Source organism: Myotis myotis, unplaced genomic scaffold (genome assembly GCF_014108235.1).
Source record: "Myotis myotis isolate mMyoMyo1 unplaced genomic scaffold, mMyoMyo1.p scaffold_m19_p_16, whole genome shotgun sequence".
Classification (NCBI taxonomy): domain Eukaryota; kingdom Metazoa; phylum Chordata; class Mammalia; order Chiroptera; family Vespertilionidae; genus Myotis; species Myotis myotis.
In genome coordinates this window covers 24673675-24690498 of record NW_023416320.1, presented here as the reverse complement: position 1 = coordinate 24690498, position 16824 = coordinate 24673675, and the positions used below count along the sequence as shown (strand labels likewise).

Genomic DNA, 16824 nt, shown 5'->3' with positions numbered 1-16824 from the left:
GTCACATATAGAAATTTTTTTATCTTTGCAACCATAGTAAAAAGAGACTTATATTTTTGATATTTATTTTATATATTTAAATGCCATTTAACAAAGAAAAATCAACCAAAAAAATGAGTTCACGTGTCACCTCTGACACACGTGTCATAGGTTCACCATCACTGCACTAGGACATGTTTGAAATGAAGATAGTTGGAGAGCACTTGTATGTACTATATATAGCTATTTGGGATTATGGAGTGTACTGTGTGAAATCAGAGAAATATGTTCTAAAACATACCAATCTTAATTATAATGAAATTATTATTATTTATCTTTACAGGGATTTGTGGAACTGACTATATTTCCCACAGTTGCAAACTTGAATAGAATCAAGTTGAACAGCAAGCAGTGTAGAATATACCGAGTAAGGATCAATGATTTAGAAGCTGCTTTTATTTATAATGATCCGACATTGGAAGTTTGTCACAATGAATCAAAACAGTAAGTTATACACTATAAAAGTTGCTATTTCTAACAGTCCTTTTTTTCACATGATTTGATTAATTTTTTCAGTTTTAGTTTTCCAAGATTATTATTAGACTCTGGTTCCTAGGCTTGTTTGCTTTTTTTCTAATTATAATTTCTGTTGCTTTTACCACTCTGCACATTCAGTTTAAAAAATTTGCCGAAACTGGTTTGGCTCAGTGGATAGAGCATCGGCCTGCGGACTGAAAGGTCCCAGGTTCGATTCCGGTCAAGGGCATGTACCTGGGTTGCGGGCACATCCCCAGTAGGAGATGTGCAGGAGGCAGCTGATCGATGTTTCTCTGTCATCGTTGTTTCTAACTCTCTATCTCTCTCCCTTCCTCTCTGTAAAAAATCAATAAAATATATTAAAAAAAAATTTTACTAGCTCTGCCCAACATAGTAAATTATTAAGTTTTCCTTCTTCAGTCTACAGTTTTAAAGAAGTACTATTGGAGAACTTTAAATAAGTTTTCTTAGCCATTTTTTTCCTTTTGATGTTTTAAAAAATATTTACTTCATAAATATTAAATGTAATTTTTAATAAGTTAGATGGTCATCAATCTATAGACCAGAGACTACTTTAAAATATTCTATAAAGTATTTTAACTACTTTAGAATACCATATAAAATACTGTGTCTGAAATATCTCATTCTTTATCTTAAATAAATATTGCATGTCTTGAAGCTACTTGTGATTTTTATCAGTAAACATATGTTTTGATCAATTTTTTATGTTCTGCTTTTTTCATTTAAATATTTTGTTTTCACTTTTCCATGTTTAATATGATAGGCTTCATTTTTTATTATTTTTATGGTCGGTTAATATTCCACTTAGTCTGCTGTAGTTTGAATGATTATTTTCTAGTTGTTTGGCATGAGTACAATTTCCAGTTGTTGTGATCATAAGTAATGTTGAATAAGTATTTTGGAACAGATTAGTTTTTTTTGCATTTGAATTATAGGATTATCATTGTTAAGGCTCTTCTTAGCATTTTACTTGATTGTGTTCCAGTAAGATTTGCACTGATTTAAATACTGGCGCTTTTGTTTTCAAAGCTTTGATAGTGTTGGCTTATATCATTTCTGTGATTCTCAATGTTTTGGGGTAGAATGTTCCAAACTATAAAATCTTTTTTATTATTATTATAAACTGTTAAGTACTCATCTAGATGTGTAATAAGTGCATTAAGGCAGCAGTTTCTCAAAGTTATGATTCCCAGACAAGCAGCATCAACATCACCTGGGAATTTGTTAGAAATACAAATTCCCAAGCATTACCCCAGAACTACTGACTGAAAACTAGGGGTGGGGTCCTGCAGTTTGTGTTTTTATAGCCTATCAGGTGATTCTGATACACATTAAAGCTTGAGGATCAGCATCTAAAGCAGTGATTCCCAACCTTTTTTGGCCATGCCCCGCCTAAACATCTCTAAAATCCTGATGGCTTCCCCTGTAACATACAATTCTTATTATTCAAAAAGTAAACTATTGCCGAACCGGTTTGGCTCAATGGATAGAGCATCGGCCTGCGGATTCAAGGGTCCCGAGTTTGATTCCGGTCAAGGGCATGTACCCTGGTTGCGGGCACATCCCCACTGGGGGTGTGCAGGAGGCAGCTGATTGATGTTTCTCTCTCATCGATGTTTCTAACTCTCTATCCCTCTCCCTTCTTCTCTGTAAAAAATCAATAAAATATATATTAAAAAAAAAAAAAGTAAACTATTCACGTGGAGGAAGCCTAACTTGGTCTAAATAAGCTTCCAAAGAACATGGCTTCCATGAAAAAGAAAAAGAAAAGAATGAAAGGACAGTTGAGGTACTGAGGAAGAAATCCCTAAGAAATTGTTTTTAAAAAATAATGTGAAGTGATATGAAAAAATCGCAAGTAAAGTTTCAGAACATATAATAGAGAACTGAAATGCATAAATATGTCACAATATATATTTGTATACTGTATATGAGGCCCCTAGAACCACAAGAAAAGCTAAAAATTCACTGTTAATAACTCATTCTTGAATTGCCCCCCTTAAAAATCAAATTTGGGCGTGTGCCCCATGTTTGGAACCACTGATCTAAAGGGATTGGGAGGGTTGAGAAAGGAAGTTTATCTCTAGATACTTATGATCCAAGTAATCACTGGTTTAGAATCTTTTTAACTCAGAGGAGAGAAGAGAAAATGGTACTGGGAAAATTCAGGGAATCTCTGAATTGCTCCTGTGCCTTCCCATTTCATAACGGTGATCGGTTGTTGAAATTACATTGCTTTTACAGCCATACTTGTAGAACTGACATAAAAGGACTTACTACAAAATCATTTGCATCCTCTTTTCCCCAGAAAAAAGCCATCTGCCTTTGGAGTAGTAACTATATATGGAAACTAATGAATGGAAAAGGCAGCTGTAACAGGGCAAGTGGATGAGCCATTGCCTTGCCAGAGGCCAAAGTGCTACCCTGTCGAGCCTAGAACTCTGAATTTGATGACAGGGTTAAGAAGCCTCTCCATCTGCCAGTCAGGTCTCAAAGAAGATAACCTGTGGCATTACATTGACAAGAACAATGACTCCAAATATGTTGAGGGAGCAAGCTTTACTTTGCTATGGTTATTGTGAGGTGTTGATATCCCTTAAAAATTTCCCCTGGTGATAGGGAAGGTGCCTCATGAATTTTAGTGTAATAAGTAAAGAGAAGGAAGTCATGAAGGAGAATCTTTTCCAAGGTTAGGAATTTGGGGAAGATAGAATATACCTAAAATTTTCTTTTCAGCAAGATCCAGAGCTCAGTCCTGGTCACTTAATAAATCTTTGCTTACTACATCTGTTTTTCTGCCTAGCTCTAGAATTTTTTATAAAAATTTTTGTAAGAGTTTATTTGAGCCAAACTAACTGTATCCTGGGAAACAAGATCTCAAATGCTCCCTAGCTCTAGAATCGTGATTGCTTTTTTAAAAATCCTCACCTGAGGATATGTTTTTTAGAGAGAGGGAGAGAGAGAAACAGAAACGTCGATGTGAGAGAAACATCAATCTGGATATGTGCCCTGACCAGGAATCAACCCATGACCCTTCAGTGCATGGAATGAGGCTCCAACCAACTGAGCCATACCAGCCAGAGCTTGAGTACCTTTTAAAAAAAATATATATATATATTTCTTTATTGATTTCAGAGAGGAAGAGGGAGAGATACAAATATTAATAATGAGAGAGAATCATTGATCAGCTGCCTCCTGCACGCCCCCTACTGGGGATCGAGCCTGCAACCCAGGCATGTGCCCTTGGCCGGAATCAAACCTGGGACCCTTCAGGCCACAGGCCGACGCTCTATCCACTGAGCCAAACTGGCTAGGGCTTGAATACCTTTTAAGAAAGATGACAATTATTTTTGCTGATGTCTGTTCTCTGAGTGTTCATAAGAGATTTCAGATTCCTTTTAGAATTTTATTAGACAATAGTTTTTTTTTTAAGTTCTTAATGAAATTAGCCTGTAGACTTTTTTTTTTTTATTTGGTTGTAGGATAAAAAAATATAGGATGGTATGTATACATTATTAAGTTACTGCACAATTCCTCAAGGAAAGCTAGATTTGGTTTTGATATTTCTGATTATCATCCCAGAGAGGGAAGCACTATGACTTGTAAACACTATTATTTATTACTTGTAAGATTCATAAGATACAAGACAGAAACATACCAGTTATCCAGAAGAAATATTGCCGCTTTTTTTTTTTTTTGCAATTAGATATGAAAAATATTCCCATGGGTGACATTTTTGAAGGGGACTTTGGGAAAGGCAGATAGTTAAGGTAATTAGCATATCCTTAGATACTTCTGTTATCTTTCCTGTTTCTGAAATCACTTACTTTTTTCAATAAGCCAATAAAATTTCCACTATAGTTGAAACAAAAAAAAAAAAGTATGACAGTTTTGAAATTGAAAATTATATTTAAAATTATTGGTGGTAAATGTGATCTTTAATACATACAAGAATGTCCTAACATTCAAAGAAGTAATATACTACTTCGTCACATTTTCTTATTTGTTTTAAAGTTGAGATGCCAGGCCCTCATATTTTTAATGGAAAGAATGTGCTTACTTACCTTGGTTGAGATTCAGCACCTTTGAACTATAGGAGGATTGTAAGAAAGGGAAACATAGAGACTAAAAGGCATTTCTGCCTATTTTAACCAACTGAATGTTAACTTACCCATAAGTTGTTAGCAACTAAAAACTCAATGGCTTATGTGACATCTTTAAGGCTTTTCTCTCTTTTTCTCGCCCCCTCTCCCCCCCCCCCCCAGCTTATTGTCTGCTAGAAAAATAAAATAATTGCAACACTTGAAGTTTCTTCAAATATATTTTGTGTTTGAACCTTATGTATTATAGATAGATTATAGTTTGCCTCCATAGGTGGTAGGACTCTTTGGTGTGTTCTTTTTCTTTTCTTTCTTTTTTTTCCCTGCTTTTTCTGTATTTCTTCTTAGAATAAAATAAATGTAGACTTTGTGTCAGATAACCTGTTTCTATAGATAGGTAGCCTACAGTAGCTGACTTCTTTCCTTCATCTGTGTTTCTTTTCCTTTCCTAGATAGGCATTGCCACTTTGAGAAGACCTTTTTTATTTTACTTGAAAAGTCCCAACTTTTCAAAGTTTCAACAGTCAATTTCTGTTGGCTGGCATTTTTTCCCCCTGTACGTAAACTGTCAAAACTAAAGGCAAGGAAAAAATTTGAGTGTTGACACAGATGTAGAGTAATTAAAACTCTCAAAGACTGCTAGTAGTAAAGTAAATTGAGTTTGAATATATGCATACTCTATGATTGACAGTCTCACTCCTAGGCATACACCCAGTAGAAGCATGCTCATGTGTTCACCAACAAATTCACACAGCAACGTTTACAGCAACATTTATAATAGTCAACAGTGGAAATTACTTAAAGATGCATCAATGGTAGAATAGTAGATTCTGGTGTATTCTCACACTATTGGAATTCTAAACGGTAATAAGAACGAATGACCAATAACTAAATGTAATAATATGGATGGATCTCTCAAACTTAACGTCAAGTAAAAGAAGTCAGATACAAGAGAATGTATATTAAGCTGTTAATCTAGCACATTAGATGTCATAATAATGAGTTTTCCTTGGCGGTGGGAAGTGGGGCTTGGCTAGTGATTATCAGAGGGCACAAGACGGCTTCTAGAGGCTTGCAAAGTTCTGTTCTTGTTCTGTATACAGGCTTTGGTTTTGTGAAAGTTCATTGAGCTATATACTTAGGGTATATATACTTTTCTGATGTAAATTGTGCTTCCATGAAATATTTTAAAAAAAGAAAAATAATTGGATCTTAAGCCTTGCAAAATCTGCACCTATAGTTTATGTTATTAATCCTCACCTGAGGATATTTTTTCCATTGGTTTTTAGAGAGAGTAAAAGAGAAGGAGGGGAGGGGGAGAGAGAGAGAGAGAAAGAGAGAGAGAGAAACATGGATGTGAGAGAGATACATTGATTGATTGCCTCCCACACAAACCCCAAACAGGCCTGGGGATCGAGCCTGCAACCCAGGTACATGCCCTTGACCAGGAATCGAACCGGAGACTCTTTGGTCTGTGGACCAATGCTCTAACCTCTGAGCAAACCGGCCAGGACTGCACCTATAGTTTTAAGAAGCACACGTTCTTTATTTGACAAAGAATTAACAGGTTATTTTAATATAATGTGAGTGATTATAATAGACTAGAAGCCTAATGCACGAAATTCATGCAAGGGGCTCCACTCTCGCAGCCCCGGCTGCCTGGGCCCTCACAGCCCTGGCTTCCTCCAGAAGATCATCCGGAAGATCATCTGGATGGTCATTCTGCTGTTCGATCTAATTAGCATATTAGCTCTTTATTATATAGGATTCCATCACCTTAATTTTCCAGTTTTTCAGTATCCCCTACAGCATTACTCATCTTTCACTTTATTTCCTTGACGATGACTGGGAGTTGGTGGGGTGGGGTGGGCTGGTTATAGGGCAAGAGCACATTAATATTTTGTAGTCATTATTCTGAAAATTGAAAACATTTATTATAATCTTGCCTTGTAGTTTTTGGCTTTTATGAGGTTATTATGAAAGAAAACATTTGATTCTTATTATGAAAGCAAACACTGAAATCCAAAACATGAGAAAAGTATTTCTTATAACTGACTTCCTATTAGATTTCATTTCTAATGACTCACCATTTTATTTGGATCACTTTACCTTTTCTGAAGAAATGAGGACATTAAGAGAATAATTTCCCATAAAGAAACTGAGCAGCCTAATATGTGATATTTAAATTTGGCATTTTGTGTAACAATTATTTTTTAATTTTGCATTTCACAGATAATGGGGAAATTACAAGTTCTTTAACTGTCTTTCAAATTTCTTATTTTTGAAATCTTATTGAAAATAAATTGTAATCTATAGATGCATTAAGTAGTCTTTAAAATTAGATGTTACATTAAGTAAGTGCTGGCAAAGATGAGGAGCAACTGGCAGTTTCATATTCTGCTGATAGGAACACAGAGGAACACAGTTCGGCAGATTCTTATAAACTTAACGTATATTTACCATATCACTCTGGAGCCCCACTCCTGGGTATTTGTACTCCTGAAATGAAAATTAAAGTCACAAAGAAACTGATACTCATTTGTTAATAACAGCTTTATTTGTGATAGCCACAAGCTGGAAACAACCCAGATGCCTTTCAGTGGGTGAATGAATAAAGAATCTGTGGCACAATCTATGCAGCGGAATACTATTCAATGTAAAAAGCAACAGTGGAGATACATGTAACACTTTTCTCGAATTTCAGAAATATAATGAGTGGGACAAGCCAGCCTCAAGAGGTTACATTCTGTTGTTTCATTAAAAAAAAAAAAAAAACTTAAAAAAAATCTATAAATATTTGTATTGATTTCAGAGAGGGAGAGGGAGAGAGAGAAACATCACTGATAAGAGAGAATCATTGATCGGCTACCTCCTGCACACCCCACACTGGGGATCAAGCCTACAACCCGGGCATGTGCCCTGACCAGGAATCGAACCCTGACCACCTGGTTCATAGGTCAACCCTTAATCACTGAGCCACGCTGGCTGGGCTGTTGTTCCATTTTTTTTACACAAGGCATAGCACAAGAGAGACCTTTTGGGATGATGAAGCTATTCTCTATCCTGATTGTGGTGATAGTTACACATGTGTTAAAATGTATAGAGTTGTAGCCCGGCCAGTGTAGCTCAGTTGGTTGAACGTAGTCCTATGCATCAAGAGGTCCACAGTTCGATTCCTGGTCAGGGCACATGCCCAGGTTGCGGGGGTGCAGGAGGTAGCCGATCAGTGTTGATGCATTAATGTTTCTATCTCTCTCTCTAAAATCAATAAAAACATATTTTGCCAAAACCAGTTTGGTTCAGTGGATAGAGCGTCGGCCTGCGGACTGAAAGGTCCCAGGTTTGATTCCGGTCAAGGGCATGTACCTGGGTTGCGGGCACATCCCTAGTAGGAGATGTGCAGGAGGCAGCTGATCAATGTTTCTCTCTCATCGATGTTTCTCTCTCCCTTCCTCTCTGTAAAAAATCAATAAAATATATTTTTAAAAAAAACAAACATATTTTAAAAAAACATTTATAGAGTTGCATACCAAAGAAGAAGGTTACTTTTACTGTCTGATAATTCTAAGAATGGGTAGTATGTGAGAACCGAGTTTTTGTTAAGATCCTGGAGTTTTTACATCTTTTATATATTTATCTAATAGAAATTATTAAAATTATTGAGCAGTCTGTTTAATTCCAGAGCTTTAAGTTATGTACTTGTTAAAAGCATAGTTAATACTACATCTTTCCTAGTTAGTAGAGAAGTGAAGATGGGGGAAGAATGGCCTCTGTCAAGTTAAGAATGTATAACTGAATGTTTTCTTTAATGGCTTTTCCTTGTAATCATTTTGTAGATTAAAAATTTACCAAACTAGTGAAAATGCCACTAACTTTACCTTGTGCATTCATCTAATAGCAGGTGAGACTCATAAAGATGACAGGGAGAATATGGCTCACGGTGTTGCTCTTTCATCTTGTTTTTTTGCTCTTGCCATTCATTGTCTGTCTTTTTTCCATTTCTTCCATATTCCTTTAAGTGATTTCAGGGAGGAAGTGTAATATGTGTACATGTAAGTTTTTTTTATGGAATAAAATTAGAAAATCAGATGAGAACAATGTTTTCATATTTCCACAAGACTTCTGTGTATTGTTTTCATCCAGTGGGAGGTAAAATCAAGTAACTGTTGGACAAATAAACTTAGCAAGTACCCTTGGCATATAGGGGATATAACAGTGAACCAGCCCAGAGTTCTCCTTACTCATTAAGCTTACATTGTCATCCACTGGGGAGTGATGAGGAGCAGTATTACATTTTGAGGAGTTGATTTCCATCCTCATATGTTTTGTGTATCAAGACCATCAGGTGGTTTGATTTTTTAAAAAATATTGTGCCCTTGACCAGAATTGAACCAGGACCTTTCAGTCCCCATGCCAACACTCTATCCACTGACCCAAACCAGCTGGGCTCCCTCATATGTTTTAATCACTTTAATACCTGTCAGATTATAAGGCCTGTTTAATTTATTCAAATTTTTACCAGATTGATAAAGAATAATTATTTCTTAAATTCTACATATACTGGTATTCTCTACATTTATATCAGGAAAGTGTATTGGCTTTGGCATTCCAAAATTATTGGATAATGTGATAGTCATAATCATATAGCATTGGTGAGTGGACTATATGTGTCACTGAATTTGTAGTTCAGTAGTTTTTGTCTTGGTGAGTAGAGTAATAGTTACATGGCTAAAAAGCGTTCTTATGAATTATGTAAGACTATATAATGCTTACAAACAAATGCTATCAAATATTTAAAAAAATGCTTGGTGAACTATATGGCGTATTGTTAAAATTCCTTTCTTTTTTTTTTTTTTTTTTTTTACCCCCAGGAGAAATCTCAATTATTTTTCCAATGCTTATGCAGCTGCGGTGAGTGCTGTGGATCCTGATGCAGGAAATGGAGAACTTTGCATTAAGGTTCCATCAGAGTTATGGAAACACGTTGATGGTAAAATACCAAGATGATATTGACTGTGCAGTACAATCATGTTAGGTTCAGTGACTAGAACCTTGACATGAAAACAATGTCAAAATTATAAATTTAAATAATCGCAAGTTGGAATCTTTTTTTTCCCTTAAGGATCATAGGCTAACAGGAAAATAGCAATGAAGGGGTGTGACAGAAATCAACTAATTTCACTGTTGTTTTTAAAGTGAAAGTTAGAAAAAAAAATCAGATGACTGGAACAGTTTGTCGAGATTTGAGATTCCACACAATATCAAATCAGTTTAGGATTTTAGCATTTTATAGCAGGAAGAATCCTAAAAAATCATCATTCCTTCCTTTTACAGAAGAGTCATCTGAAGTTGAAAGAGAGTAAGTGACCTGCTGAAGGTCATTAATTAATAGTAGAGTCAAGGCTAGAACATAGGGTTTATAACACCCACTCTGCATACTTTTGAGCATAGTTTTATTTCTAAATTTTTATTTTCTTGAATATATTTATAGCCATTATAATTATTATATATAACTTTTTGCCTACCTTTATTTGGCCTTATAAAAATTAAACATGATAAGGAAGTAAAACACATTTTGCTTTGATTTTGCATATTGCTAGTTTTTTTGTGTGTGTGGGGGGGATTATTTTGAGGGGAGAGTTTTGCTTAATTTAGGGTACAGACAGGGAAAGTCATCATTGTATTTTCAGAGATTGGGGATAGTGCATATGGTTATAATGTTTTGGGGAAATTAAAAGAAACAACTTTTAAACTTAATATGAAAGCAACACATTCTGTAGAAATCAAGTGAGACAAAAAAAAACCACATAATAAATAGTGCATAATGTAAATTCTTGGGTAAGCTTTCCCATCTACCCTACCCTTCATTTCTTCATCTACTCCCAAAGTCAACTATGGTTAACTATCTGTGGGGAAATGTAATAATAGAACAAACTTTTTTTTTTTTTTTTTTTTTGCCTGCTTTTTGTATTTTTTTTTTTAAATTTTTGCGGGGGGTTTCTATGTATTTTAACTTTTATTAAATTTATTAGGCTGACATTAGTTAATAAAATTACATAGGTTTCAAGTGTACAATTCTATGATATATCATCTGTATGTTGCATTGTATGCCCAGCACCCAGAGTCAAATCTTCCATCACCGTATATTTAACCTGAAAAGTGTGTCTTCAATTGGATCTAGAAGAGGAGGACTTAAGCGTCCGATGTGGGAGTTGTGAATTGTTTTCATTAGGCAGTGTAGCATTTCCAGGAATGTTGACATGAGGACATGGCACAAAGCTGCATTTCCAAGAACACAGCAGTGACTAGAATTGAGTGGAGCCAAGGACACCTGTGAAGGCAGGCTATGGATTTAACCTAGGTGGAGAGGTGGTGAAACCTGAACTTGGTTAAGGAGTGTGGTTTTTCATGAGCCTTTTTATGTTCAGTGTAAGTTTGCTCTTATTACATAGACCACTAATTTACATATTTATGTATCAATGCATGTGTGTATTTATTTGTTGCAGAATTAAAGGTCCTAAAGATACACATCAATTTTTCTTTGGATCAGCCAAAAGGAGGTCTTCATTTTGTGGTACCCAGTGTAGAGGGAAGTATGGCAGAGAGAGGTGCTCATGTTTTCTCTTGTGGGTATCAGAATTCCACAAGGTAGATTACTCATTCTTATATATTTTAGTTAATTTCATTTTCACTGTAAATACAATACATGTTTTTAGTATAAAATGAGAAGTACCAGCTTGATTCCCCCAATCTCTTCTACCTCTTTCTTGTTCTATTAGTCATTCCTCCTCAATATGCCTTCTCTCTCATTTGTAAGTATATTGTTCTAAAATAATCTCAGGTCTTTTATTTTTTTTTAAATTATTTTTTTAAAAATATATTTTATTGATCTTTTACAGAGAGGAAGGGAGAGAGACAGAGAGCTAGAAACATCAATGAGAGAGAAACATCGATCAGCTGCCTCCCGCACATCTCCTACTGGGGATGTGCCCGCAACCCGGGCACATGCCCTTGACCGGAATCGAACCTGGGACCCTCAGTCTGCAGGCCGATGCTCTATCCACTGAGCCAAACCGGTTTTGGCAGGTCTTTTATTTTTTAACTATATATTGAAGTAAACAAAAAATTACACAAGTTGTATATAAAAAGTTCAATAAATTTGCCCAGGTGAACAAACCTATCTAATCCACACTCACATCAAGAAAAAGAACATTACCAGCATCTCAAGAGTCTCTTTCCCACCCATTTCCATTCACTGCTTCCCTACCTGAAATTCTCCTCCCGAAGGGTAATCACTATTCTGATTTCTAAAATACCACGATTAATTACACCTGTTTTTGAACTTGATATACATGGAAGCATATGCATTATGTTCTTTATATCTGGCTTTTTTTGTTGAACACTATGATAGTGAGATTTAGTTTGATTGTGTGTAATTGTAATTGTAGTTCTGTAGTTCACTACATGTTGTTGAATTACTACTTTATGGTATGCATTTTCTTCTGAGATTATTAACTCCTCCAAACCAGGGATGGTATCTTATATTTCTTTGTGTTTCAGTGCTACTTATAGACCCTGGCACATAATAAAACCTGACCTGAATTGATAGAAAGCCAACTAGAAATTTATGTATGGCTTTACCAGCCCTGTTTGAATTTATACAATGCATCACATACTCCAAAAAAGCGATTTTCTAACTTGTGAAATAGATTCTGAATATTAATTGTATTTTTAAAAATTTATTATCAGTATTTTTAGTTTCTGGAAATGAGTGCTACATCAAAACTAACATATGAATATACAAACGAAATTTATTTTCATTTTTAAAATTGCAAACTGAGAATTGCTTACCTCTTACTAGGGTTTAAACTGAGGGTACCACAAGATACATTTACTTAATATTGCCAGATAATAATGGGAGACAAGTTTCTGTCTTTAATAAAATTCTTCCACATTACACAGTAAAAAAAAACTTCAGTATTCAAATAGCTACAGTTTCTTATTGTAGTTATTCTATGAATTGTAAAAGTAATTTATTCGTGGGTAAAGCAATTTTGGTTACACTTTCAACATATTTCTTATATTGTTGATCTTTTTTCTAGATTTTGGTTCCCATGTGTTGACTCATACTCTGAATTATGTACATGGAAATTAGAATTTACAGTAGATGCTGCGATGGTGGCTGTTTCCAATGGTGATTTGGTGGAGACAGTGTATACCCATGATATGAGGAAGAAGACCTTCCATTACATGCTTACCATTCCAACAGCTGCGTCAAATATTGCCTTGGCCATTGGACCTTTTGAAATACTTGTAGATCCCTATATGCATGAGGTATGGCTTCTTGCTCCTTTCTCCCCTTTGCCCTTTCACTCTTGAGAAAAAGAAGGATATAAATGAAATACTAAGTTTTTCTTAACTCTTCTTTTAACTGTCAAGAATATCATTCTAGAGAAAAGGTTTACTTGTCTGATATATATTTAATGATGTGAATTCCTTTCAAAATATTGTCATAATAAAATTTCAGATTTTTTCCAACAGAGGTCTTCACATTCAAAAGAGCTTCAATTATATATTGATTAGAGTATATAGGCTACTTTTGGTAACTAATTATGCGCATTAATAATGTCATCTTTTTGTTTGGCATATGTTTATGAATGTTATAAACATCTCTGGACCTAAAAAATTGTAATTCAAAATTAAAGAGCAAGATTTGGTTCTCACTTCAGTATACAGAGGAAAAGAGAAAAGGATGAGACAGGGTTAGAATTCTGCTCAACAAACTCATGAAGGCTTCTTCCAGTTTTCCCCCATCCCATATTTTGTAACAAATCATTTGTCAATTGAGAGGCCAAATAGTGCTTTTAGGTCTCCCCAAGCATGAGACTGCTTGTAGTTAGAAAGTAATTCACTGGCTATTGATCCTCTGGCTACAGTACACTTTTAAAGTAACATTTGAATGAATCTATTATTTACCAAAATCCAAAATCTATTAGTTCTTTATGTTTTTAATTTTAGTTATTATTATTTTTAATATAAGGCTTATACTGTGACCATGTATATCTCAATAGCATTTCTTTGAGTTATGTGAGCAAAAATGGGGGCAATTAGAATTAGACTGTTAGCTCCTTGCTCTGCTCTTGTTTGCTTTTCTGAAATTCACAGGATTTTTGAAATCACTCATGGAAAATATTCAAAATATTTTGGGAATAGTTTTACTTTTAAAAACTGTCTTGACAATGTCTCTTAAAAGCGTATTTGCTGATTAGATTGGCAATGAATTTTATTATCGTTGGTAAATGATCAACTTTAAAATCAACATTTGATTAGTACCTACTTTGTATTTTGGAAGAATTTTTTCTCACGCTGAGCCATTGGATGAGAGAAAGGAAAATGACAGTCAGGTATTTTTCTCAAATACTTAGAGCTCATGTCTTAGTCTTTTTATCTCAAATAGTTTGTGTGTGTGTGTGTGTGTGTGTGTGTGTGTGTGTGTGTGTTATTGATTTCAGAGAGAGGAAGGGAAAGGGGGAGAGAAACATCAATGATGAGAGAGAATCATTGATCGACTGCCTCCTGCATGCCCCCTACTAGGAATCGAACCCTGACCTCCTGGGTCAAGGGTTGATGCTCAACCACTGAGCCATACCAGCTGGGCTCAAATAGTTTTAATTTTTGCCTCAATATCAGTAGCTTTGCTATCATGTAGATTTGTCTGAAAGTGAATTCTTTTTTTGGTGAGTAGTATTTTTTTTTGTGTACCAATAGGAGTGTTGATCAGGATGCAATTTGGGCCCTGTCCATTAATAATATATGGATATTCATCCCTCATTATTATGGTAGTCTCTATTCTATTTTTTATAATGCTATCAGAAGAATAATTTTTATCACACATTGAAACTTTCTTTACCTCCACATTCCTGCAATAATCAGAACTTGTTAGCATGGCTTTCAAGATCTTCTAAAATTTGACCTTAATATTCATTTCTAACTTTTTTCTAATACATTCCTATTTGTGTTTGTTATATTCAATATAGATAGTTTACTTAGGTTTTCCTAATCATACCCTATTTCTGACACTATCTGGAATGTCCTCTTTTCCTCTCCTTACCTATCAGACTTTTGTCCAATTCAAAAAGATTAGCTTATATTCAGTCTCCTGCCTGAAACATTGCCAGCTCATTCTATCAAGGGTGATCTCTGTCACTGTTGATGCCATTCATTTGGCACAGAATCATAAATTGAGACAAGATGGAATGTGATATTTGTGTGTCATGTCCAAGGTGTGATGTAGCCTAATAAGGAAATCAGAATTTCTATTGCAGGCATTTCTTATTTCCTAGCAAGCAATAAGCTTCCTGCAGCTTTCAATATGTAGTTGAGATAGTTGAGGAGGACATTCTATGTGCAGTAAAGATAGTATGATTAACATTGACTATTAATTATTAAGATAATACTATGACATGTCCAGTGTTCACTGGGTTAGGTATTTCTGAATTACTGGTAGATCTGTAAGTCTTTGAAATGCACATCTTTTTTGTTTTGTATGCAGGAGAATTTTTTACTTAATTTAAAAACAAAGTTTTATTTTCATTCGTTCTAAGCATTTTATAGACTTATAATCCATCATGAATTTGATTTTTAAGTACAATAAATATTTTATACATATAGTAAAAGTAATCTCTAATTTCACACAAGCATTTTCTTTCAGTACCATGAATTTGTAAAAAAGAAAAAAGGACCTGTATGAACATCTATATATATAAAAGCCTAAGTGACTGTTACAACTGAACGACCAAAACAACTGGTCGACCAGTCGCTATGACATGCACTGACCACCAGGGGGCAGACGCTCAGCACAGGAGCTGCCCCCTGGTGGTCAGTGCGCTCCCACAGCCAACCTCCCACGGCCCCTCCCCCTGGCTGGCCAGCCCCCATCGGCCCCTGGTGCTAAACCATTCGTAGAGACGTACTTCTGAGTCAGGGTTTCATACATAGCAGAGCAGCTCCCTCGCTGCAATCTATTGAAAGTCAGCCCTCGACACAAGGGTTTGTCTCGCTCCCGTCCTCTATCCTCTTTCTTCCCTGGGGGCTGCCTGCTTGCCACAGTGGCACAGTTGCGAGGGAAGAAGGAGAGGGGGAGGCAGGGAACCACACGGTGGCAGGGCACCGATGGTGACATCAGTGTCTAGCATCTGTTCCTTCCACGCCTGGCAACCATTGCCTCCTCTCCCAACCTGTTGGGGTCTTCGGGCCGGGCTGGGACAGGGAAGCAGGGGTGGGTGACGACGGACGCGGCCCCTTTCCCAGAGGGGACAAGGGCCAGCTCCCTCCTTGGGGCCAGCAGCCAACCTCCCGCAGTCCCTTTCCCCCAGCTGGCCAACCTCCCACACCCCCCCCCCCCCCCCCGCCCCCCGCCCCCCCCCCCCCCCTCCGTGCACAAATTTGTGCACCAGGCCTCTAGTTTATCTATAATTGACATATTTAGGAAATTTAAAATATAAAATTAACTTATTTAGGATATTCTTTCTTGCTTTTATTTTCAGGTCACTCATTTTTGTTTACCCCAACTTCTTCCATTGCTTAAACATACCACATCATATCTTCATGAAGTTTTTGAATTTTATGAAGAAATTCTTACATGTCGATACCCATACTCCTGCTTTAAGACTGTATTCATCGATGAGGCTTATGTTGAAGTGGCTGCTTATGCTTCTATGAGCATTTTTAGGTTGGTATTTCTTTAAATTTGAAATAGTTATTTATTATATGATCAATTTTAAGTTGTGTTCTGTATTTTTTCTTTAATTTAGACATGATTGGCTTTGTAGAAAAATCTAGTGTTTTTAAAATTAAAGAACATAAAAAAGCATAAAGAAAACTTTTAGAATAACCCAAAAGACTCATACTGTTTTCATCCAGAATTAACTGATAATAATGTTTTACATATATTTTTTTAGTTTCTACAATTGTTAAAAATAATTATTTATTTATTTTTAAATATATTTTTCTTGATTTCAGAGAGGAAGGGAGAGGGAGAGAGAGATAGAAACATCAATGATGAGAGAGAATCATTGATTGGCTGCCTCCTGCACTCCCCCTACTGGGGATCAAGCTTGCAACCCAGGCATATACCCTTGACCGGAATCAAACCCGAGACCCTTCAGTCCTCAGGTTGACGCTATAT

General features: G+C 35.8%; 1 protein-coding gene across 18 annotated transcripts in view; it reads left to right on the top strand.

The window, feature by feature from the left end:
• TAF2 (TATA-box binding protein associated factor 2) overlaps positions 1-16824 on the top strand; it is an 83082-nt gene that overhangs the window by 8661 nt on the left and 57597 nt on the right. For 7 of the 18 annotated variants that reach the window (XM_036338145.1, XM_036338143.1, XM_036338142.1 and 4 more), the window contains exons 3-7: positions 323-483; positions 9509-9627; positions 11144-11285; positions 12740-12971; positions 16184-16368. In XM_036338145.1, coding sequence (XP_036194038.1) covers positions 323-483; positions 9509-9627; positions 11144-11285; positions 12740-12971; positions 16184-16368 — 839 coding nt within the window. Of the gene's footprint in view, positions 1-322; positions 484-9508; positions 9628-10673; positions 11067-11143; positions 11286-12739; positions 12972-16183; positions 16369-16824 lie in introns of those variants that run through there. The other 11 variants (XM_036338152.1, XM_036338153.1, XM_036338149.1 and 8 more) reach the window with 10 other exon arrangements.